The 16,824-nt window shown below is 41.8% G+C and overlaps 1 protein-coding gene across 1 annotated transcript; it reads right to left on the minus strand.

Moving 5' to 3' along the window:
• Nucleotides 1-205: 205 nt before the first annotated feature.
• On the minus strand, nucleotides 206-6,968 carry SNX20 (sorting nexin 20). The gene is made up of 4 exons (XM_060788351.2): nucleotides 6,848-6,968; nucleotides 4,411-4,589; nucleotides 1,790-1,941; nucleotides 206-1,104 (listed from the first exon to the last, which is right to left on the minus strand). Exons 2-4 carry the CDS (start codon nucleotides 4,580-4,582, stop codon nucleotides 436-438), a joined length of 993 nt encoding a protein of 330 aa, XP_060644334.2. The 5' UTR covers nucleotides 4,583-4,589; nucleotides 6,848-6,968; the 3' UTR covers nucleotides 206-435.
• Nucleotides 6,969-16,824: the final 9,856 nt, after the last annotated feature.

A 16,824-nucleotide genomic window follows, 5' to 3' on the forward strand; every position in this document is an offset into this window, starting at 1 on the left:
ACCCAGAGAGCACTATGGACTCAAACAATAATAGATCTGGATCAAATTTGGCACAAACATTATTTATTTATTTATTTCGGACATTTATATCCCGTCCTATCTCAACCACTGCAGCGGGACTAGGGTGGCTGACAACAAAAGTATAAATATACATCTTAGATTTAAAAAAACCAGTATAAAACATCATAAAAACATCATAAAAACAGCAAAACATTAGAACAATTGCCAGAATTAAATCGTCATCCTACACACAGTCCATCTGAGTCCATCAGAGTCCAATATACCCAAATGTAAACACTGGTGGAATTTGGGGAAAATAGACCTTCAGAATGGAGAGGAAGTATGCAATAGCTGGGAAAATGGCCACTGATGGTGTCAAGGTTACGAAATTGTGACTGATGCTTGATTTGATCTGAGAGCCTAAAGTTCCTAGTCTTAGTGGATATACTCTTGAACAGCAAGTTCTTTGAGTGTCACCATTTTATTCTGACGCTTCCTGGCCTTCCGTTCTTCCTTTTTCTGCTGGAAGTAAAGAAAATCTTTGCCAAGTTCGTAGGCCAAGGAAATCATGGTTTCCAACAAGGGCAGGTAGTACCGATGGCCCGAGTACTTCTCGAGGCGAAGCAAAGCCTTTTCTCCAATTTCGTAAGCACTTCTTGGATCTTCGAGGTCCTTGTGACACACGACGATGGCGCAGAGGGTTGGGACCAACAGGATGGGCCTGTGTTTGGTGAGTTTTTCTTGCAGGGCGACCACCTCCAGAAAGCCGGCCAAAGCTTTGGTGTATTGTCCTCCTCGAAGGCAACCGTAGGCTTCCTCCAATTCTGGTCTCATCAGGAAGTCAATGAACAGCTTAGATGTCCGGATGCACTCCATGGAGTATAGAAGGCGCAGATAATCCTGGAAGGCTAATTTCCTCTCAATGATGATCTCTTCAGTGAAGTTTCCGGTCAGAGTCTTTTTGGGAAAGGTCAGATCTTCCATTTCATCATAGAATTCCTTCAGGAGGTTCGTGTTCAGTCTTTCAAAGTCAGAATACCGTCGGCCAATCACGGACCTGTGGCTGTCAAAACTGCCCGTCTGGATGATGAAAATTTGGTATACCTAGGGGAAAAAAACATACAAACCAAATAATATAGGATGATCCGTTCTCGTCTGAGCCTCCCGAAATTGAGGGGTCAGATATTTGTTTTTTGTTTTGGGGGCTGAAATATTCATTTTCTGTTGGCCCATTTTTTTGGGTGGGGGGAGGCTTCACTTATAGGCCCAAAGTACCCAGGCCTACACACCCGGGTCTCGTAGGTCTGAAAAGCAGACTTGGAACCAGTACCCGCTCCCATTTGCCTTTCATTTTGATTGCATTTTCATTCCAGGAGGGGCCTTTCCATTTCGTGCCATACGAAAAGACGGAATGAAACAGAAATGTAAATCAAATTAATGGGATACATTTTGGGCCCATTACTAGCAGATATACTAATTATGGGTTAGATCTGAAAGGTGAAGACCAAAACACATGAAACAAGCAACCTTTTAAATAGCAGCAGCTGGTGCCATCTGATGTCTTTACATTGTACATATGTGCCTTCAAATTACCTATTGACTTATGGTGACCCCAAGAGTTTCATAAGGTTTTCTTAGGCAAGGAATACTCAGAGGTGATTTTGGCATGTACCTGGTATTTTTTGGTAGTCCTCCATTGAGTACTGACCAGGTATGATCCTGCTTAGCTTGCAAGATCAGGCATGTTCTGGTGCCTTCGGGCTGAATCCTTATATTGGCTCAGGCTTACCACATATTTAGTGAAAGGCTTCTCTACAATTTTGGCAGAGGGGATTTCAAAAAGGACTTTAACCTCCCGGCAATTGCGTTTCTCATTCCTCCAGTATTCCTGAAGTTCTTTAGTGGTCATGGAAGAATTGGGACTTCTGGAACTTTCGTCACCTAAAAGAATACATAATGATACATCATGATGATGATGATAGTGATAAAACTTTGTAACAAAATCTGGACATTTTTCTATTCCTGGTTTGAAAGTGTTATTCCTGTTTAATTGTGCAGCACTTACTTTGAAAGTAGTTGTTATCCTCCAGCAACTGCGTTTTTGTGGCTGCCCCAAAATAGGTTGAATTGATTGAGACTTGATGAGATATTCATTAGGGTTGTGTGCGGAACTGTTTTCCTTCATTTCATCCATTCTTTCGTTACTTCTGTTACCTTTGGGAGCACGTAACGGGAAGGCTCCTCCTAGTACAAAAATCAGCTCGATATGAAAGCAAGCAGGAGCCGATCCCAGCTCCTCAACTGTTTTTCGTGAGCACGTGGTGCTCCATGTCGCCTTGCCTTGGAAAGTGCCTTGGAAAAGAGTATTGGGATGTTTTCAGGATTGTTGTTTGGAAACAGAGAGTAATACTTTTGAAGGTCATGCCGAAGCCGAAATTCTACTTTGTGCAATTCTATTTCTTCTTCCTTGTCTTGGTTTGAAAAGGAAATTAAATGAAGAGAGCTTGCAGTCCAACACTCAAATTGCGACACCAGACTGGTTCTCTATACCTAAATATTTCTGGGGAATTCCATTGGAGGCTAGATCTTACCTCTTCTTGGACTTTTGTGGTGAAAGCCCACAAAGGAGAAAATGAGAGTGGATTTCCCCAAACGTCCCTTAAAGGAGGAACCAGCCCTAATAATAACACTATGTAATATAAATTTTGTTCCTGGGATATAAATGCCATTTCCTAATTGGTTCTATCATAAAAACATGGAAAAAGCATATTAAACTGCAAACACTTTGTTTTTCGGGACATCCTTCAGCATATTTTCCTCTAGTTTTTCAATTAATATCTCATCAAGTCTCAACCAATTCAATCTAATTCGTGGCAGGCACAAAAACAAAGTTTCTGGAGTTTAACAACTATTTCCAAAGTAAGGGCTTACTTTCTAAGGTGATCCCTTGTTGTCCGGACTTTGACTCACCTATACCAAAGTCAGCATGTTGCAGTGGTTTGAACACTGGAGGAGCGCAATTACAGCTGTTTGATAGCATGTGATTGCTTACTTACTTACTTACTTACTTACTTAGGCGATCCCTCATTGTCCAAGTAGGATTGTCTTCTAAGATCAGTGTACTGGTGGGTCCATAGGTGACTGTGGAGCCCTATTCTTGATCTGTATGTTCTCCTGCAGTGAGGGCATTGGTTTCCAGGTGGAAGGTGGTCCTGGTCGGGGTTGGCTTGATGCACCTTCCTCTTGGCACCTTTCTCTCTCTTGCCCTCCATTCGTGCCTCTTCAGATTCTACAGCACTGCTGGTCACAGCTGACCTCCAGCTGGAGCGCTCAAGGGCCAGGGCTTCCCAGTTCTCAGTGTCTATGCCAGAGATTTTAAGGTTGGCTTTGAGCCCATCTTTAAATCTCTTTTCTTGTCCACCAACATTTTGTTTTCTGTTCTTGAGTTCGGAGTAGAGCAACTGCTTTGGGAGACGGTGGTCGGGCATCCAGACTATGTGGCCGGTCCAACGGAGTTGATGGCAGAGGACCATCGCTTCAGTGCTGGTGGTCTTTGCTTCTTCCAGCACGCTGACATTTGTCTGCTTGTCTTCCCAAGAGATTTGCAGGATTTTTCAGAGGCAATGCTGATGGAATCGTTCTAGGAGTTGCATGTGACATCTTGCAGGCATATAACAGGGTTGGGTGGACAATAGCTTTATAAACAAGCACCTTGGTATCCCTACAGATGTCCCGGTCCTCAAACACTCTCTGCTTCATTCAGGAAAAATGCTCTACCCGCAGAGCTCAGGCGGTGTTGTATTTCAGTGTCAATGTTGACTTTTGTGGAGAGGTGGCTGCCAAGGGAGCGGAAATGGTCAACCTTTTCTAATGTTACACCATTAAGCTGTATTTCTGGCATTGGAGAGGGATTGGTAGGTGACTGCTGGAAGAGCACTTTGGTTTTCTCGATGTTCAATGACAGGCCGAGCTTCTCGTATGCTTCTGATAAGGTGTTTAGAGTGGCTTGTAGGTCTTCTTCTGAATGCACACAGACAACGTTGTCATCAGCATATTTGAGTTCTATAACAGATGTTGCTGTAACCTTGGTTTTGGCTTTCAGTCTGCTGAGGTTAAATAGATTTCCATCTGTCTGATAGATGATTTCCAGTCTGGTGGGAAGCTTCCCATCAACAAGATGAAGTATCATGAAGCAATGAAGATGGAAAATAAGGTTGGGGCGATAACACATCCCTGTTTGACACCTGATTCCACCTTAAATGGGTCACATTGGGTGACATTGTAAGTACTGCACAATTAAACAAGAATAACCCTTTCAATCCAGGAACAGACTTTTTTTACATTTTGTTACATAGTGTAATGATAAGAAGGAACCACAATGGACCAGATTATACATATTATGCAACATACCGAGTGGATTGGTGGGTTCTGTCTGTTCCTGGAATGCTTGAAATGTAGTCACGTTTTCATAGCTATCTTCCTCCCTTGAATGCATGGCAGCAGCAGGAGAAATAGCATCAGCATCAGATATGGCTTCCAGTTCTTCTCCTTCTGTTCCTACATAGGGTTGGCCTTCCTCCATTGCTAACCTGGCATTAAAGGAACAGGAAAGGGGCAAAGGATTGGCATCCTCATGTGGGACAACTGGCTCCATTTGGGACACTGTCCTGTATTAAAATTGCCCTCTGCTGGGATTGTCTTTTAAAGGACATCAACATTAATAGACATCGTTAGGGGCGGCTCAACCATTATGCAAAGTAAGCATTTGCAGTATAGTTGATTTTGCCCAGGGGCGCTCTTGGGGTGCTCTTGGGGGAAAATAGACCTTGACATATGCGAGTTGTAGTTACTGGGATGTATAGTTCACCTACAATCAAAGAGCATTCTGAACTCCACCAATGATGGAATTGAACCAAATATGGCACACAGAACTCCCATGACGAACAGAAAATATATATCAGTGATTGGTTTGGGGGGGGGGGTGCGCCGAAATACTGTTTGCTTACCGTTGAAAATTACCTAGGGCCGCCACTGGACATCGTCCACTTATAAGGAAGGCTATCTATTCTAAATGAGAACACAAATGCATCTACACTGTACAATTAATGCAGTTTGACATCACTTTAATTGCCATGGCTCAAAGCTATGAAATTCTGGGATCTGTGTTTGGTGAGGCACTGGCACTCCTGGCAGAGGTGAAAGACCTTATAAAACATGGTCATGTCAGCTCCACTGGCTGATGGTCCAATTCAGAGCCCAATTCAAAGTGCTAGTCTTGACCTATAAAGCCCTATATGGTTCTGGCCCAGCTTACTTGTCCGATAATATCTCCTCCTACGTCCCACCTCGAAACTTACTATCTTCCAGGGAGGCTCTGCTCTCGATCACACCTTTGTTGCAAACACACTTGGTGGGGACGAAAGAGAGGGCCTTTTCAGCGGTGGCCTGTGGAACTCGCTCCCCAGTGAAATTAGGTCAACAGCTTCCCTCCTTTCCTTCAGGAAAAAGTTGAAGACGTGGCTATGGGATCAGGCATTCAGATAGGTATTTGGATAGCAGGCTGACAATAAAATGATGAAAATGCTATGGAAAATGGACTATGGACAGGCTTCGGATTAAGTTGTTGATCGTAGAACTCGGACACGGCCAACTAATTCAATTTGCACTATTTTAAATGGTATTAATCTAATGTTAATGTTTTACTTGGGTTGTTGTAGATTCTTTTGGGTTATATGGCCATGTTCTAGAGGCATTCTCTCCTGACATTTCGCCTGCGTCTATGGCAAGCATCCTCAGAGGTAGTGAGGTCTGTTGGAACTAGGAAAATTGGGTTTATATATCTGTGGAATGACCAGGGTGGGACAAAGGACTCTTGTCTGCTGGAGCTAGGTGTGAATGTTTCAACTGACCACCTTGATTAGCATTTGATGGCCTGGCAGTGCCTGAGGCAATCTTTTGTTGAGAGGTGATTACATGTCCCAGATTGTTTCCTCTCCTTTGTTGAGAGGTGATTAGCTGACCATTATCGTTTCCTCTCTGTTGTTTTTCTGTTGTAATTTTAGAGTTTTTTAATACCGGTAGCCAGATTTTGTTCATTTTCATGGTTTCCTCCTTTCTGTTGAAATTGTCCACATGCTTGTGGATTTCAGTGGCTTCTCTGTGTAGCCTGACATGGTGGTTGTTAGAGTGGTCCAGCATTTAGCCCAGAAAAACCTACAACAACCCAGTGATTCTGGCCATGAAAGCCTTCGACAATACAATGTTTTACTTATTATGTAACTGTTGTTTTACCTATTTGTATATGGAGGGCATCGAATTGTTGCCATCTGTAAGCTGCTCTGAGCCCCCCTTCGGGGGTAGAGAAGGGTGGGGTACAAATATTTGAAATAAATAATATTTATTTATTTATTTATTTGTTTACAGTATTTATATACCGCTGTTCTCACCCCTGGGGGGACTCAAACCGGTTTACACATAAATGACAAAATTCAATGCCTTACATTGGACACCGATACGATGCCAATACATAATAAATTACAATAATAAAACCACAATTGCACATAAATCATAATTAAAACAACACATCAGCAACATTAAACATTAAATAAATAAACAAGGCGAAAGACCTTATAAAACTACAACTCCCATGGTCACTTGTAACAAATGCTGTTTGATCCCGCTTTAACAGACATGGCTCAATGCTATGGAATCGTGGGAGTTGCACTCTTTGGCAGAGAAAGCGAACGACCTTGTAAAACTGCAATTCCTGTAATTCCATAGCCTTCAGCCAGGTACTTAAAGTGGGAGATCTCATAGAAATGCAATTAGATTCCCACGAAATACTAACCTAGTAGTGTTTTAGAAATACGTCCTGAGATGATGGTGTTTGAGTCTCCAGAATTTCATTATTGCCGTGCTTCTGTTGTCTCCAAATCACAAGAGCACTCAGTTTCACTTTACACGTATTAGCCAATTCTACCCACTTCTGGATTTGGCCGTTACAAAGAAGGAAGTTTGGTCAGACTTCCTCATTTGCTTTATTTGCATCAAGAAGCTTAGCCGATGCAGCTTGTAAATTGCAATAACAGCATCCTTGGGTGAGGCTTACCACCTGGCATCGCTCCTCCTGTGTTTATTCTCCCAGTTAGATACTGTTGGGAAGCCTTTCTTTAACAAATACAGGCAGTCTTCAAGTTACAAAAATCCGACTTACAAATGCCTCCTAGTTAAGAATGGGGCTGAAACCGCTCAGAAGTGAAGTTTACTCCTGGAAGAGTTATTATCATGGGGAAAAGTATCATATGAAAACTGACTGGCACAACCTGGGGATCACAACCAGATACAGTGAAGACATCTGCCCTTGCACTATGCTACTCTGCTGCTGAGTATGAATGCCCAGTGTGGAACACATCTCACCACGCTTTATATTTATTCCACATACTCTCCACTGATATCAACACACTTCTTACGTCGGTATTCCAAGTTCTGTAAGCCTTGCAAAAAGAAGGATTTCAGTTGTGTCTCAAACCAGTCATCCATAGCAGCCATGGTATCAGAAATGGTGTGAAATTTGGTACTCTTGAGGTGCTTCTTCAGGTTTGGAAACAGATGATAGTTGGAGGGAGCTAGATCCAGTGAATAAGGTGTGTCGTCAACCAGCTGGAAGCCTAGCTCCACCAGTTTTGCCATGGTCACTTGTGCAGTGTGAGCGAAGGCATTGTCTTGCAGGAACAAGATTCCTTTGGACAGCTTGCCACGCTTTTTGGCCTTCAGAACTGTCTTCAATTGGTCCAAAAGTTCAGTGTAATACCTTGCATTGATGGTGGAACCATTTTGAAGGTAGTCCACTAGAAGCACGCCCTCCTTATCCCAGGACACAGACACCATCAACTTCGTAGATGATTTTTGTACCCTGGACTCCTTTGGACGAGGAAAACCACTGTGCCTCCACTCTTTTGACTGCTCCTTGGTTTCAGGGTCATACAAATAAATCCAGGTCTCATCCATAGTGACCAGTCGATCCAGGAAGTTCTTATCAGTCCGGAAACGCTGTCAAATGGATAGGGAAGTTTTCACTCACATGCTTTTTTGATCTGTTGTCCAACATTTGGGGACCCACTTTTGCAGAGAGCTTCTTCCTGTTCGAATTTTAATGGATAATGACACAAACACATTCACGAGAAATCTCCATGATGTCTGCTATTCCTTTAGCTGAAATTTGCAAATTCTCCAGTATGAAGTTGTGCACAGTATCAATGATCTCCGGAACAACAACCACTCTCGGTCATCCAGGACATTCCTCATCATTGGTGCTGAAGAGGCCAGTTTGAAATTTGGCAACCAAGTTCTTAACTGTAGAATATGAAGGGCATTGTTTCCCCAATGTCTGCAACATATTACCATGAATATCCTTTGCGGACTTTCCTTGCAGAAACAAGAATTTTATCACTCCTCCGCTCTCATTTGTTGTGAATATCACCTTGGACTCTGCCATTTTGTTTTCCTGCATGCCTAGATCATTGTTGCCATAAGCTTGTTGTTGTTCATTCATTCAGTTGCTTCCGACTCTTCGTGACCTCATGGACCAACCCATGCCAGAACTCCCTGTTGGCCATCACCACCCCCAGCTCCTTCAAGGTCAAGCCAGTCACTTCAAGGATACCATCATCCATCCATCTTGCCCTTGGTTGGCCCCTCTTCCTTTTTCCTTCCATTTTCCCCAGCATAATTCTCTAAGCTTTCCTGTCTTCTCATTATGAGTTCAAAATACTTCATCTTTGCCTCTACTATCCTTCCCTCCAATGAGCAGTCGAGCTTTATTTCCTGAAGTATGGACTGGTTGGATCTTCTGGCGGTCCAAGGAACTCTCAGAAGTTTCCTCCAACAGCACAGTTCAAGTATCTATCTTCCTTCGCTCAGCCTTGCCTGTGGTCCAGCTCTCAGTGACTACGGGGAATACCATTGCTTTAACTATGCTGATCTTGGTTGCCAGTGTGATGTCTCTACTCTTCACTATTTTGTCGAGATTGGACATTGCTTTCCTCCCAAGAAGTAAACGCCTTCTGATTTCCTGGCCACAGTCTGTGTCTGCAGTAATCTTTGCACCTAGAAATACAAAGTCTGTCACTGCCTCCATGTTTTCTCCCTCTATTTGCCAGTTATCAATCAGTCAGGTTGCTAGAATCTTGGTTTTTTTTATGTTTCACTGCAACCCAGCTTTTGCACTTTCTTCTTTCACCTTGGTTAGAAGGCTCCTCAGCTCCTCCTCACTTTCAGCCATCAAAGTGGTATCATCTGCTTATCTAAGGTTCTTAATGTTTCTTCCAGCAATTTTCACCCCAGCCTTGCATTCGTCAAGCCCCGCACATTGCATGATGTGTTCTGCATACAAGTTGAATAGGTTGGGTGAGAGTATACAACCCTGCCGTACTCCTTTCCCAATCTTGAACCAGTCCGTTGTTCCGTGGTCAGTTCTTACTGTTGCTATTTGGTCCTTGTACAGATTCCTCAGGAGACAGACAAGATGATTGGGTATGCCCATACCACCAAGAACTTGCCACAATTTATTAAGATCCACACAGTCAAAGGCTTTAGAATAGTCAATAAAACAGAAATATTTTTCTGAAACTCCCTGCCGTTCTCCATTATCCAGTGGATATTGGCAATTTGGTCTCTCGTTCTGTCATAAGCTACAAACACAAAATTTTGGAAACATATACCATAGAAACAAAAAAAGAACACAAAGCTAAAGACTTATCAGCAGCTCCTCGTATTACCACTATGGCTGGTCCCTATTGATGGTAGAGATCCACGTGAACTCCTGATTGTTGCCCCACTCTGATATTAACAGATGCACCTGTATGACCAGTAAGAAAGTGGAGAGATATGTCTCAGTGATGCAGACCATGAAATGATGGCTGGTGTGATCTCAACCTGGTTGAACTATGTCGACTCCAACATTCCACTTCACTGGGTTTGCAACTTGGTGTGTGCCCTCACCTCTGTGGCCTCTCACATTTCTGCTCTGAACTGGCCCCAAATTTAGACACAACCTGGGATTTGTTTGTTTTTCTTTCCTTTGACTTGTGTTTGATGGTTTTTTTTGTGTTTGCCGCTCGAGGAAAACACCCTTGGTACTCCCCTATGAAGCTTATCCTCAATCTGCCAAAGGGTACGTAACCAAGAAGGGATATTTCTAGGCTGTAATTCCCAAGGAACAAAGACCCCTTGATGGTGCCAAAGGAAAGGAAATGAGGCAGCGAAGAATCTTCCCCTTTCTGCTTTTCACTGCGCTCAGCAATTTGAAGGCTCAATGGCTCCCTTATTGCCTGATAAGCAGGTCACCGTTGAAATAAGCTCTACGGCTCCGTGAGCAGCTGGTTCTTCAACTATAAATAACACTTTCAAACTGCTTCCTATCAAGAGTCATAAAAAAGAGAATCAGAACACTTCTCTGATGATCACATCTGCAATGAAGCAGATCCATTCAAGAAAAAAGGAGCTAAAAAAGAGGGAGTAATCATAGTGTAATGATAAAAAGGATGACCAATGTGCTGACCAAATTCCCAAAAATTCTTCTTCTTTGAGAGCTTTTGAAGCCAACTTAGGCTGCATTGAATTGACAAAGCGTCACTTCTTGGCCACCCCAAAGCTGGATGCTTTGTGCTGATTACATATACAGTATTTATTTATTTTTTTACAACATTTATATGCCGCCCTTCTCACCTCCAAGGGGACTCAGAGCAGCTTACAAGGTATATATTACATACAATATATTACATTATTAGCATATAGTACAATATCACCATTAAACATTGCTATATTGCACCATACCAATATATCGTAATATTGTAATATTACATGTAATATAAATATATAATTATAATATCATATTATTAGTATTATATTGCGTTACATTATAATATTATAAATATTATATGTATATATACAATATATTATATTATATTATTAGAATAGCACAGGAGACAAGAAGAGTCTCACTTATCCAACCTTTGCTCATCCAACTTTCTGTATTATCCAACGCAGTCTGTCTCTTGTTCATGTCTACAGGGGTTTCAATACGTTGCGATGTTTTGGTGCTAAATTCGTAAATATAGTAATTACTACATAACTTTATCATGTATTGAACTGTTTTTTTCTGTCGATGTGTTGTAAAACATGATGTTTTGGGGCTTAATTTGTAAAATTATAACGTAATTTGACGTTTAATAGGCTTTCCCTCAATTCCTCATTATCCAACATTTTTGCTTATCCAGCGTTCTGCTGGACCGTTTATGTTGGATAAGTGAGACTCTACTGTATTTTGTCGGAATTTAAAGAATCATACCTGTAAGTAACCACTTGAAACAAACAGAGGACTCTATCACAGAGCGAAGACCTGCTTCCTAGGGTGCATCTACATTCTAGAATTAAAGTAGTTTGACACCACTTTAATTATTATGGTTCCGTGCTATGGAATCATGGGGGTGTAGTTTGGTGAGGCCTCAGAAAGCTTTGGCAGAGAAGATTAAAGACTTTGAAAAACTATGATTCCCAGGATTCCATAGCAATGAGCCATAGCAGTCAACGTGGCATCAAACTGTTGTATGCAAGGAATCAGTGTGTGTGTGTCTCAATTGTAAAATAAGATGCATGAAGCTAATTGCTCAGGCAATTCCCAGGGAGATAGCCGAGCCTGGATCTTTTGGTTACTGGGTTGTTGTAGGTTTTTCCAGGCTATATGGCCATGTTCTGGAGGCAATTTTTCTCCTGACATTTCGCCTGCATCTATGGCAAGCATCCTCAGAGGTAGTGAGGTCTGTTGGAAGTAGGAAAAATGGGTTTATATATCTGTGGAATGACAAGGGTGAGACAAAGGACTTTTGTCTGCTGGGGCTAGCTGTGAAAAGAAATTGCCTCCAGAACATGGCCATATAGCCTGGAAAAACCTACAACAACCCAGTGATTCCGGCCATGAAAGCCTTCAACAATACTTTTGGTTACTGTTACATTTTTGTTCAGGCTTGAGCTATGCAGGTGTTTAGAGAGAAGCACAGAGAGAGAGACAGTTTTGGAGTGTGCTCTTGCTTCATGAGTTGCTGAAGGAGTTTATCCATGGACAAAGTAATACCATTTTAAATCTCTCAAAAGGAGCCCTCAGTGGTGCAATGGGTTAAACCCTTGTGCTGGTAGGACTGAAGAACAACAGGTCACAGGTTCGAATCTGGGGAGAGCACGGATGAGCTCCCTCTGTCAGCTCTGGCTCCCCATGCGGGGACATGAGAGAAGCCTCCCACAAGGATGCTAAAACATCAAAACATCCCGGGGTCCCCTGGGCAATGTCCTTGCAGACAGCCAGTACTCTCACAGCAGAAGTGACTTGCAGTTTATGAAGTCGCTCCTGACATGAAAAAAAAAAACCTCTCATAAAAGGACATTATGTGAGTTGATGTAACTGATCACATTGTAGATATGTTGTTCTGAACTACAGAGAGTAAACTACTTGTTTTTTACTGTTCACCTGCTTGGCATATATTCTTTCTCTGGCAAGGCAGTGTGTGGGTTGACCAAACGCGAACTTCATGTGGTTTATTTTTACATTATGCCACAAAATGCACCCCTAGTCTTTAATTCCCATTCCATATTAGATGAAATAAGTCACTCTAACAGACGGCCATCAACAATAAGTACTTTAATTATGTATAAAAAATCTGACATCAATAAGCTATAAACATTTAATAAAAAAGATCTCTTTATCTAGAGGGAGAGGGGGAAAAAAACAAGGAATTGGGGTTATACTTGAAAACTTCTGTACATAGAGTCCATTTTCAGCTAAAGCGTATAATACACATAAAAGGAAGTCATACAAGATCAACAGCTTGACTAAGAGATATCTTAGGAAGTTGTCTGACCGGGATTTGCCCGGCTTTCCATATCCTTCATTATGGACCTCTGACTATATATCATGTAATGGAAGTTCTAGTTCCTTCAGGTGAGGGATGGGAGTGATATGGGAGTGATATTCTGGTTGGACTCTGACCCATTTGAAGAGCACTTGGCCAAGGAAGTCAGAGCTGAGAGTCTTTTAACAAAGATAGAGATCACCGCTGTGGGAATCTCCTTGTCATATCCTGGCTTGATACCGCCCGCAGTATAGACCGGACCCATTTTTCTGAGATGCTCCATTCTTTAATTTTCTCTTGCTGGCTCAGAACTTTCTTCTACTGCTTCTTCTTTTGGAGCCTCATTCTTCTCAGTATCCTGGCTGGCTGAATTCTCTACTGCCCTGCGCTCTTTGTCTTCGTTACTTGGTAATACACTATATCCTCCATTTGCAAACTCCTCAGTCTTCATTGGTATGTCATCCAGATGTGTGTCATCTTCTACACACAGCCGGGAAGAGCTGTCAAACCTGTCCACGTCATCCTTGGCAGCATGTATCATGGCCGTGACCTCAAGGGTATTGCTGCTCTTGATCTCTGGGAAATCGAGGGATAAGATGTCATGCACCACGATAGCTTCAAAGTCTTGAGAGTTCCATTTGGTCGCATAACAGTCCAGCATGTTTTCCATAGAACTGTAAGGAAAGCAAACCCACCATTAGACCAAGATAGGTAGAAAAGTTGTTGCCTAAGCTACATTGGACATTCAAATATTAATTCCATTTTGCTTCAAGACTGACACAGGGTCCTTCATCAAACTTGGTTTAGAGAAGAGTCTCTAGGATTGTTTCTATAGCCTCAGGGCTGTCAAAATACTCTCTATGGGAGTTTTTCTCAACCTGAGGGTCGGAGGGAGTGTCAGAAAGGTCACTAAAGACTACCAGAAAACACAGTATTTTCTGTTGGTCATGGGAATTCTATGTGGGAAGTTTGGCCCAATTCTGTTGTTGGTGGGGTTCAGAATGCTCTTTGATTGCAGGCGAACTATAAATCCCAGCAACTACAACTCTCAAAATATCAAGGTCTATTTTTCCCAAACTCCACCAGTGTTCACATTTGGGCATATTGAGTATTTGTGACAAGTTTGGTCATTGTTTGAATCCGCAGCACTCTCTGGATGTAGTCAAACTATAACTCCAAAATTCAAGGTCAATGCCCTCCAAACCCTTCCAGTATTTTCTGTTGGTCATGGGAGTTCTGTGTGCCAAGTTTGGTTCAATTCCATCATTGGCGGAGTTCAGAATGCTCTTTGATTGCAGGTGAACTATAAATCCTAGCAACTACAACTTCCAAATGACAAAATCAACACCCCCCCCCCCCAACCAACCCCACCAGTATTCAAATTTGGGCGTATCGGGTATTTGTGCCAAATTTGGTCCAGTGAATGAAAATATACCTTCCATATCAACAAGAAGAAGTAAAATGACAGTTATGAAGTACGAAGGAAAATAATTTTATGGTTGGGGGTCACCACAACATAAGGAACTATATTAAGAGGTCGCGGCACGAGGAAGGTTGAGAACCATTGTTCTATGGGCATCAGAGTAGGAAGATCTCATTGATTCAATGGATCGACTCTAGTATGGGTCATTTCAGGCCCAGGAGAGGCCTTCATTCCCCCAAAAAGAAAGTAACTTTTTGCCTTTCATTATAGAAGTTCCTTTAAAAATTAAATGAATCTAAAACAGTGTACAGTTCCCTTAAAACATGGTGAAATTGCCCCTCCTTTGGGGGCCAATTCATTGAATCATAGAGAACCCAGGATGACATAATAGTTTAGGATGGAGGATGGCTTGGTCTTAAATCGTCATTGGATTCCCATATATTGGCATCTTCAAGTCGACTCATATTTATGGTGAACCTATCATGGGATTTTTCTCGGTAGCCTCCCTCTAAAGCAGGCAGGGGCAAACTTTGACGCTCCAGATGTTTTGGACTTCAACTTCCACAATTGCTAACAGCCTGCTGTTAGGAATTGTGGGAGTTGAAGTCCAAAACACTTGGAGGGCCAAAATTTGCCCACATCTAAAGGTTGAGAGAGTGAAACTTGCTGAGGGCCACCCATTGGATTCCCATTTCTGAGCAGAGATTCAAATCCTAGCATTCTCCATCCTAGACTATTATGTCATCCTGGGTTCTCTAAAATCCATATCCTTTTAAAAAAAATGGGCTCCTATTGTTAAAGGTTTAAGACAGGTCCTATTAAACCAATAGTTGAATGACGAATCAACGTGTAAGCAAATCCCATTGATTCAATGGGTTACTGTAGTTGAGACCAACCATAGAATTTAGGCTGAAAGCTGTTAGACTTGGCTCAAATCCTGTTATCAGTCCTGACTACAATAGATCCACAGAATAAATGAGATCTACCTATTTGTTGACTCATCACTCCATATTGGATCTAATGGATCAGCTCTGGCTGAGACTAAACAAAAGACATAAACTCTTGTTTCTTGATATGGTTCAAATATAGTTTAGGATTCTTGCTAGTTGTTTCTGGATTGAGTACAAACTGCAAGCCAAAGAGAACAAAGTACCTTCTTGTCCTAAAACAGCAAAAGCAGCCGAGGAACGTATCCTGAAACCAACTCCAGCACCTGGATGCGACCCTTCGCTTTGAGCGTACCAAGTTGTACCCAGCATCTCTTGGGAACGGCACCCGATCCCTAGGTTCTAGCAGCTTGGGGTCCTTTCTTTTCGCCATAATAAAAAGTAAACCCATTGGATCGCAATACAGAAAAACTCTCCTGGACTCAAGACAACCCAACCTCACTTCTGGGCTGGATGGAGATCCCTAGCTAGTCAACTGCCTTGAGGTCTGAGATTCCATGCGATGATTTGTTTTCTCATTGTCACAACTGTCAGCCAACAGTCACTCCCAGTCTTCTAAATAATTTGCATACTATCTCCCGATTGGTCGAGAGGGGCAAGCCAAGGTGTGCCGAAAAAACCGAGAGGCGGAGCTAAGCCGTTACAAGAGGTACACGTTGAGCATCTCTTATTTTGGAACTCCGCAATCCAAAATATTCCCAGATCCATAATTGTTGACATTGGTGGCCAGGACATTTTTTGCTTTTTAGCAAAAAATTATTATTATTTATTATTATCTATATAAATAAAAATGTAACATTTGTTTGTGGAGTTAACATAACTCAAAAACCACTGGACAAATTGACAACAAATTTGGACACAAGACACCTATCAGGCCAACGAGTGACCATCACTCATAAGAACACTGAAAAACACAGCAGAAGAGATTTAAAAAGCCAAAAAAACCCCAAAAACCCAAAGAATATATTACAACGCATGCACAAAAACCAGATATATACACAAACACACATATACACATATACACACATATATATACACACATATACACATATATATATACACACAAAACACATATACACAGACTGGGCCACAGCAATGTGTGGCAGGGGACGGCTAGTTTCTTATATTTATCTGTACCCCGTTTTATCTCTCCCGAAGAGGACTCAAAGCGGTTTAAAATAAAAGCATTAGTCCATTAGTTAAAATATTCAAATATACAAACATCAAAGCAAAATTAAATATAAACGGAATTAAAAATTCAGTTTTAAACCCCTCAAGCGTTCAATACATAAACATTTTAGTACAATTATTAAAATATAATGTGTATACAATGGCCATCAGGCTATGTATATAGCAATAATCTATATCAATAAAAATGTAATGTTCGTTTGTAGGATTAACATAACTCAAAAACCACTGGACGAATTGACACCAAATTTGGCCACAATACACCTATCAGGCCAACAAGTGACCATCACTAATAAAAACACTGAAAAGCACAGCAGAAGAGACTTAAAAAGCCAAAAAAAAATACATTATAACGCATGTGCAA

This window comes from Anolis sagrei, chromosome 8 (genome assembly GCF_037176765.1).
Source record: "Anolis sagrei isolate rAnoSag1 chromosome 8, rAnoSag1.mat, whole genome shotgun sequence".
In the NCBI taxonomy this organism is placed as follows: Eukaryota; Metazoa; Chordata; class Lepidosauria; order Squamata; family Dactyloidae; genus Anolis; species Anolis sagrei.

What these genes read in the sequence shown, in the direction of transcription:
- SNX20 (XM_060788351.2), bottom strand. Translation starts at nt 4,582, where the DNA reads ATGGAGGAAGGCCAACCCTATGTAGGAACAGAAGGAGAAGAACTGGAA. An exon ending in AGAACCCACCAATCCACTCG is followed by an intron (nt 1,942 to 4,410) that starts GTATGTTGCATA and finishes GTATTCTTTTAG; the next exon opens with GTGACGAAAGTTCCAGAAGT. An exon ending in AGCCTTTCACTAAATATGTG is followed by an intron (nt 1,105 to 1,789) that starts GTAAGCCTGAGC and finishes TTTTTCCCCTAG; the next exon opens with GTATACCAAATTTTCATCAT.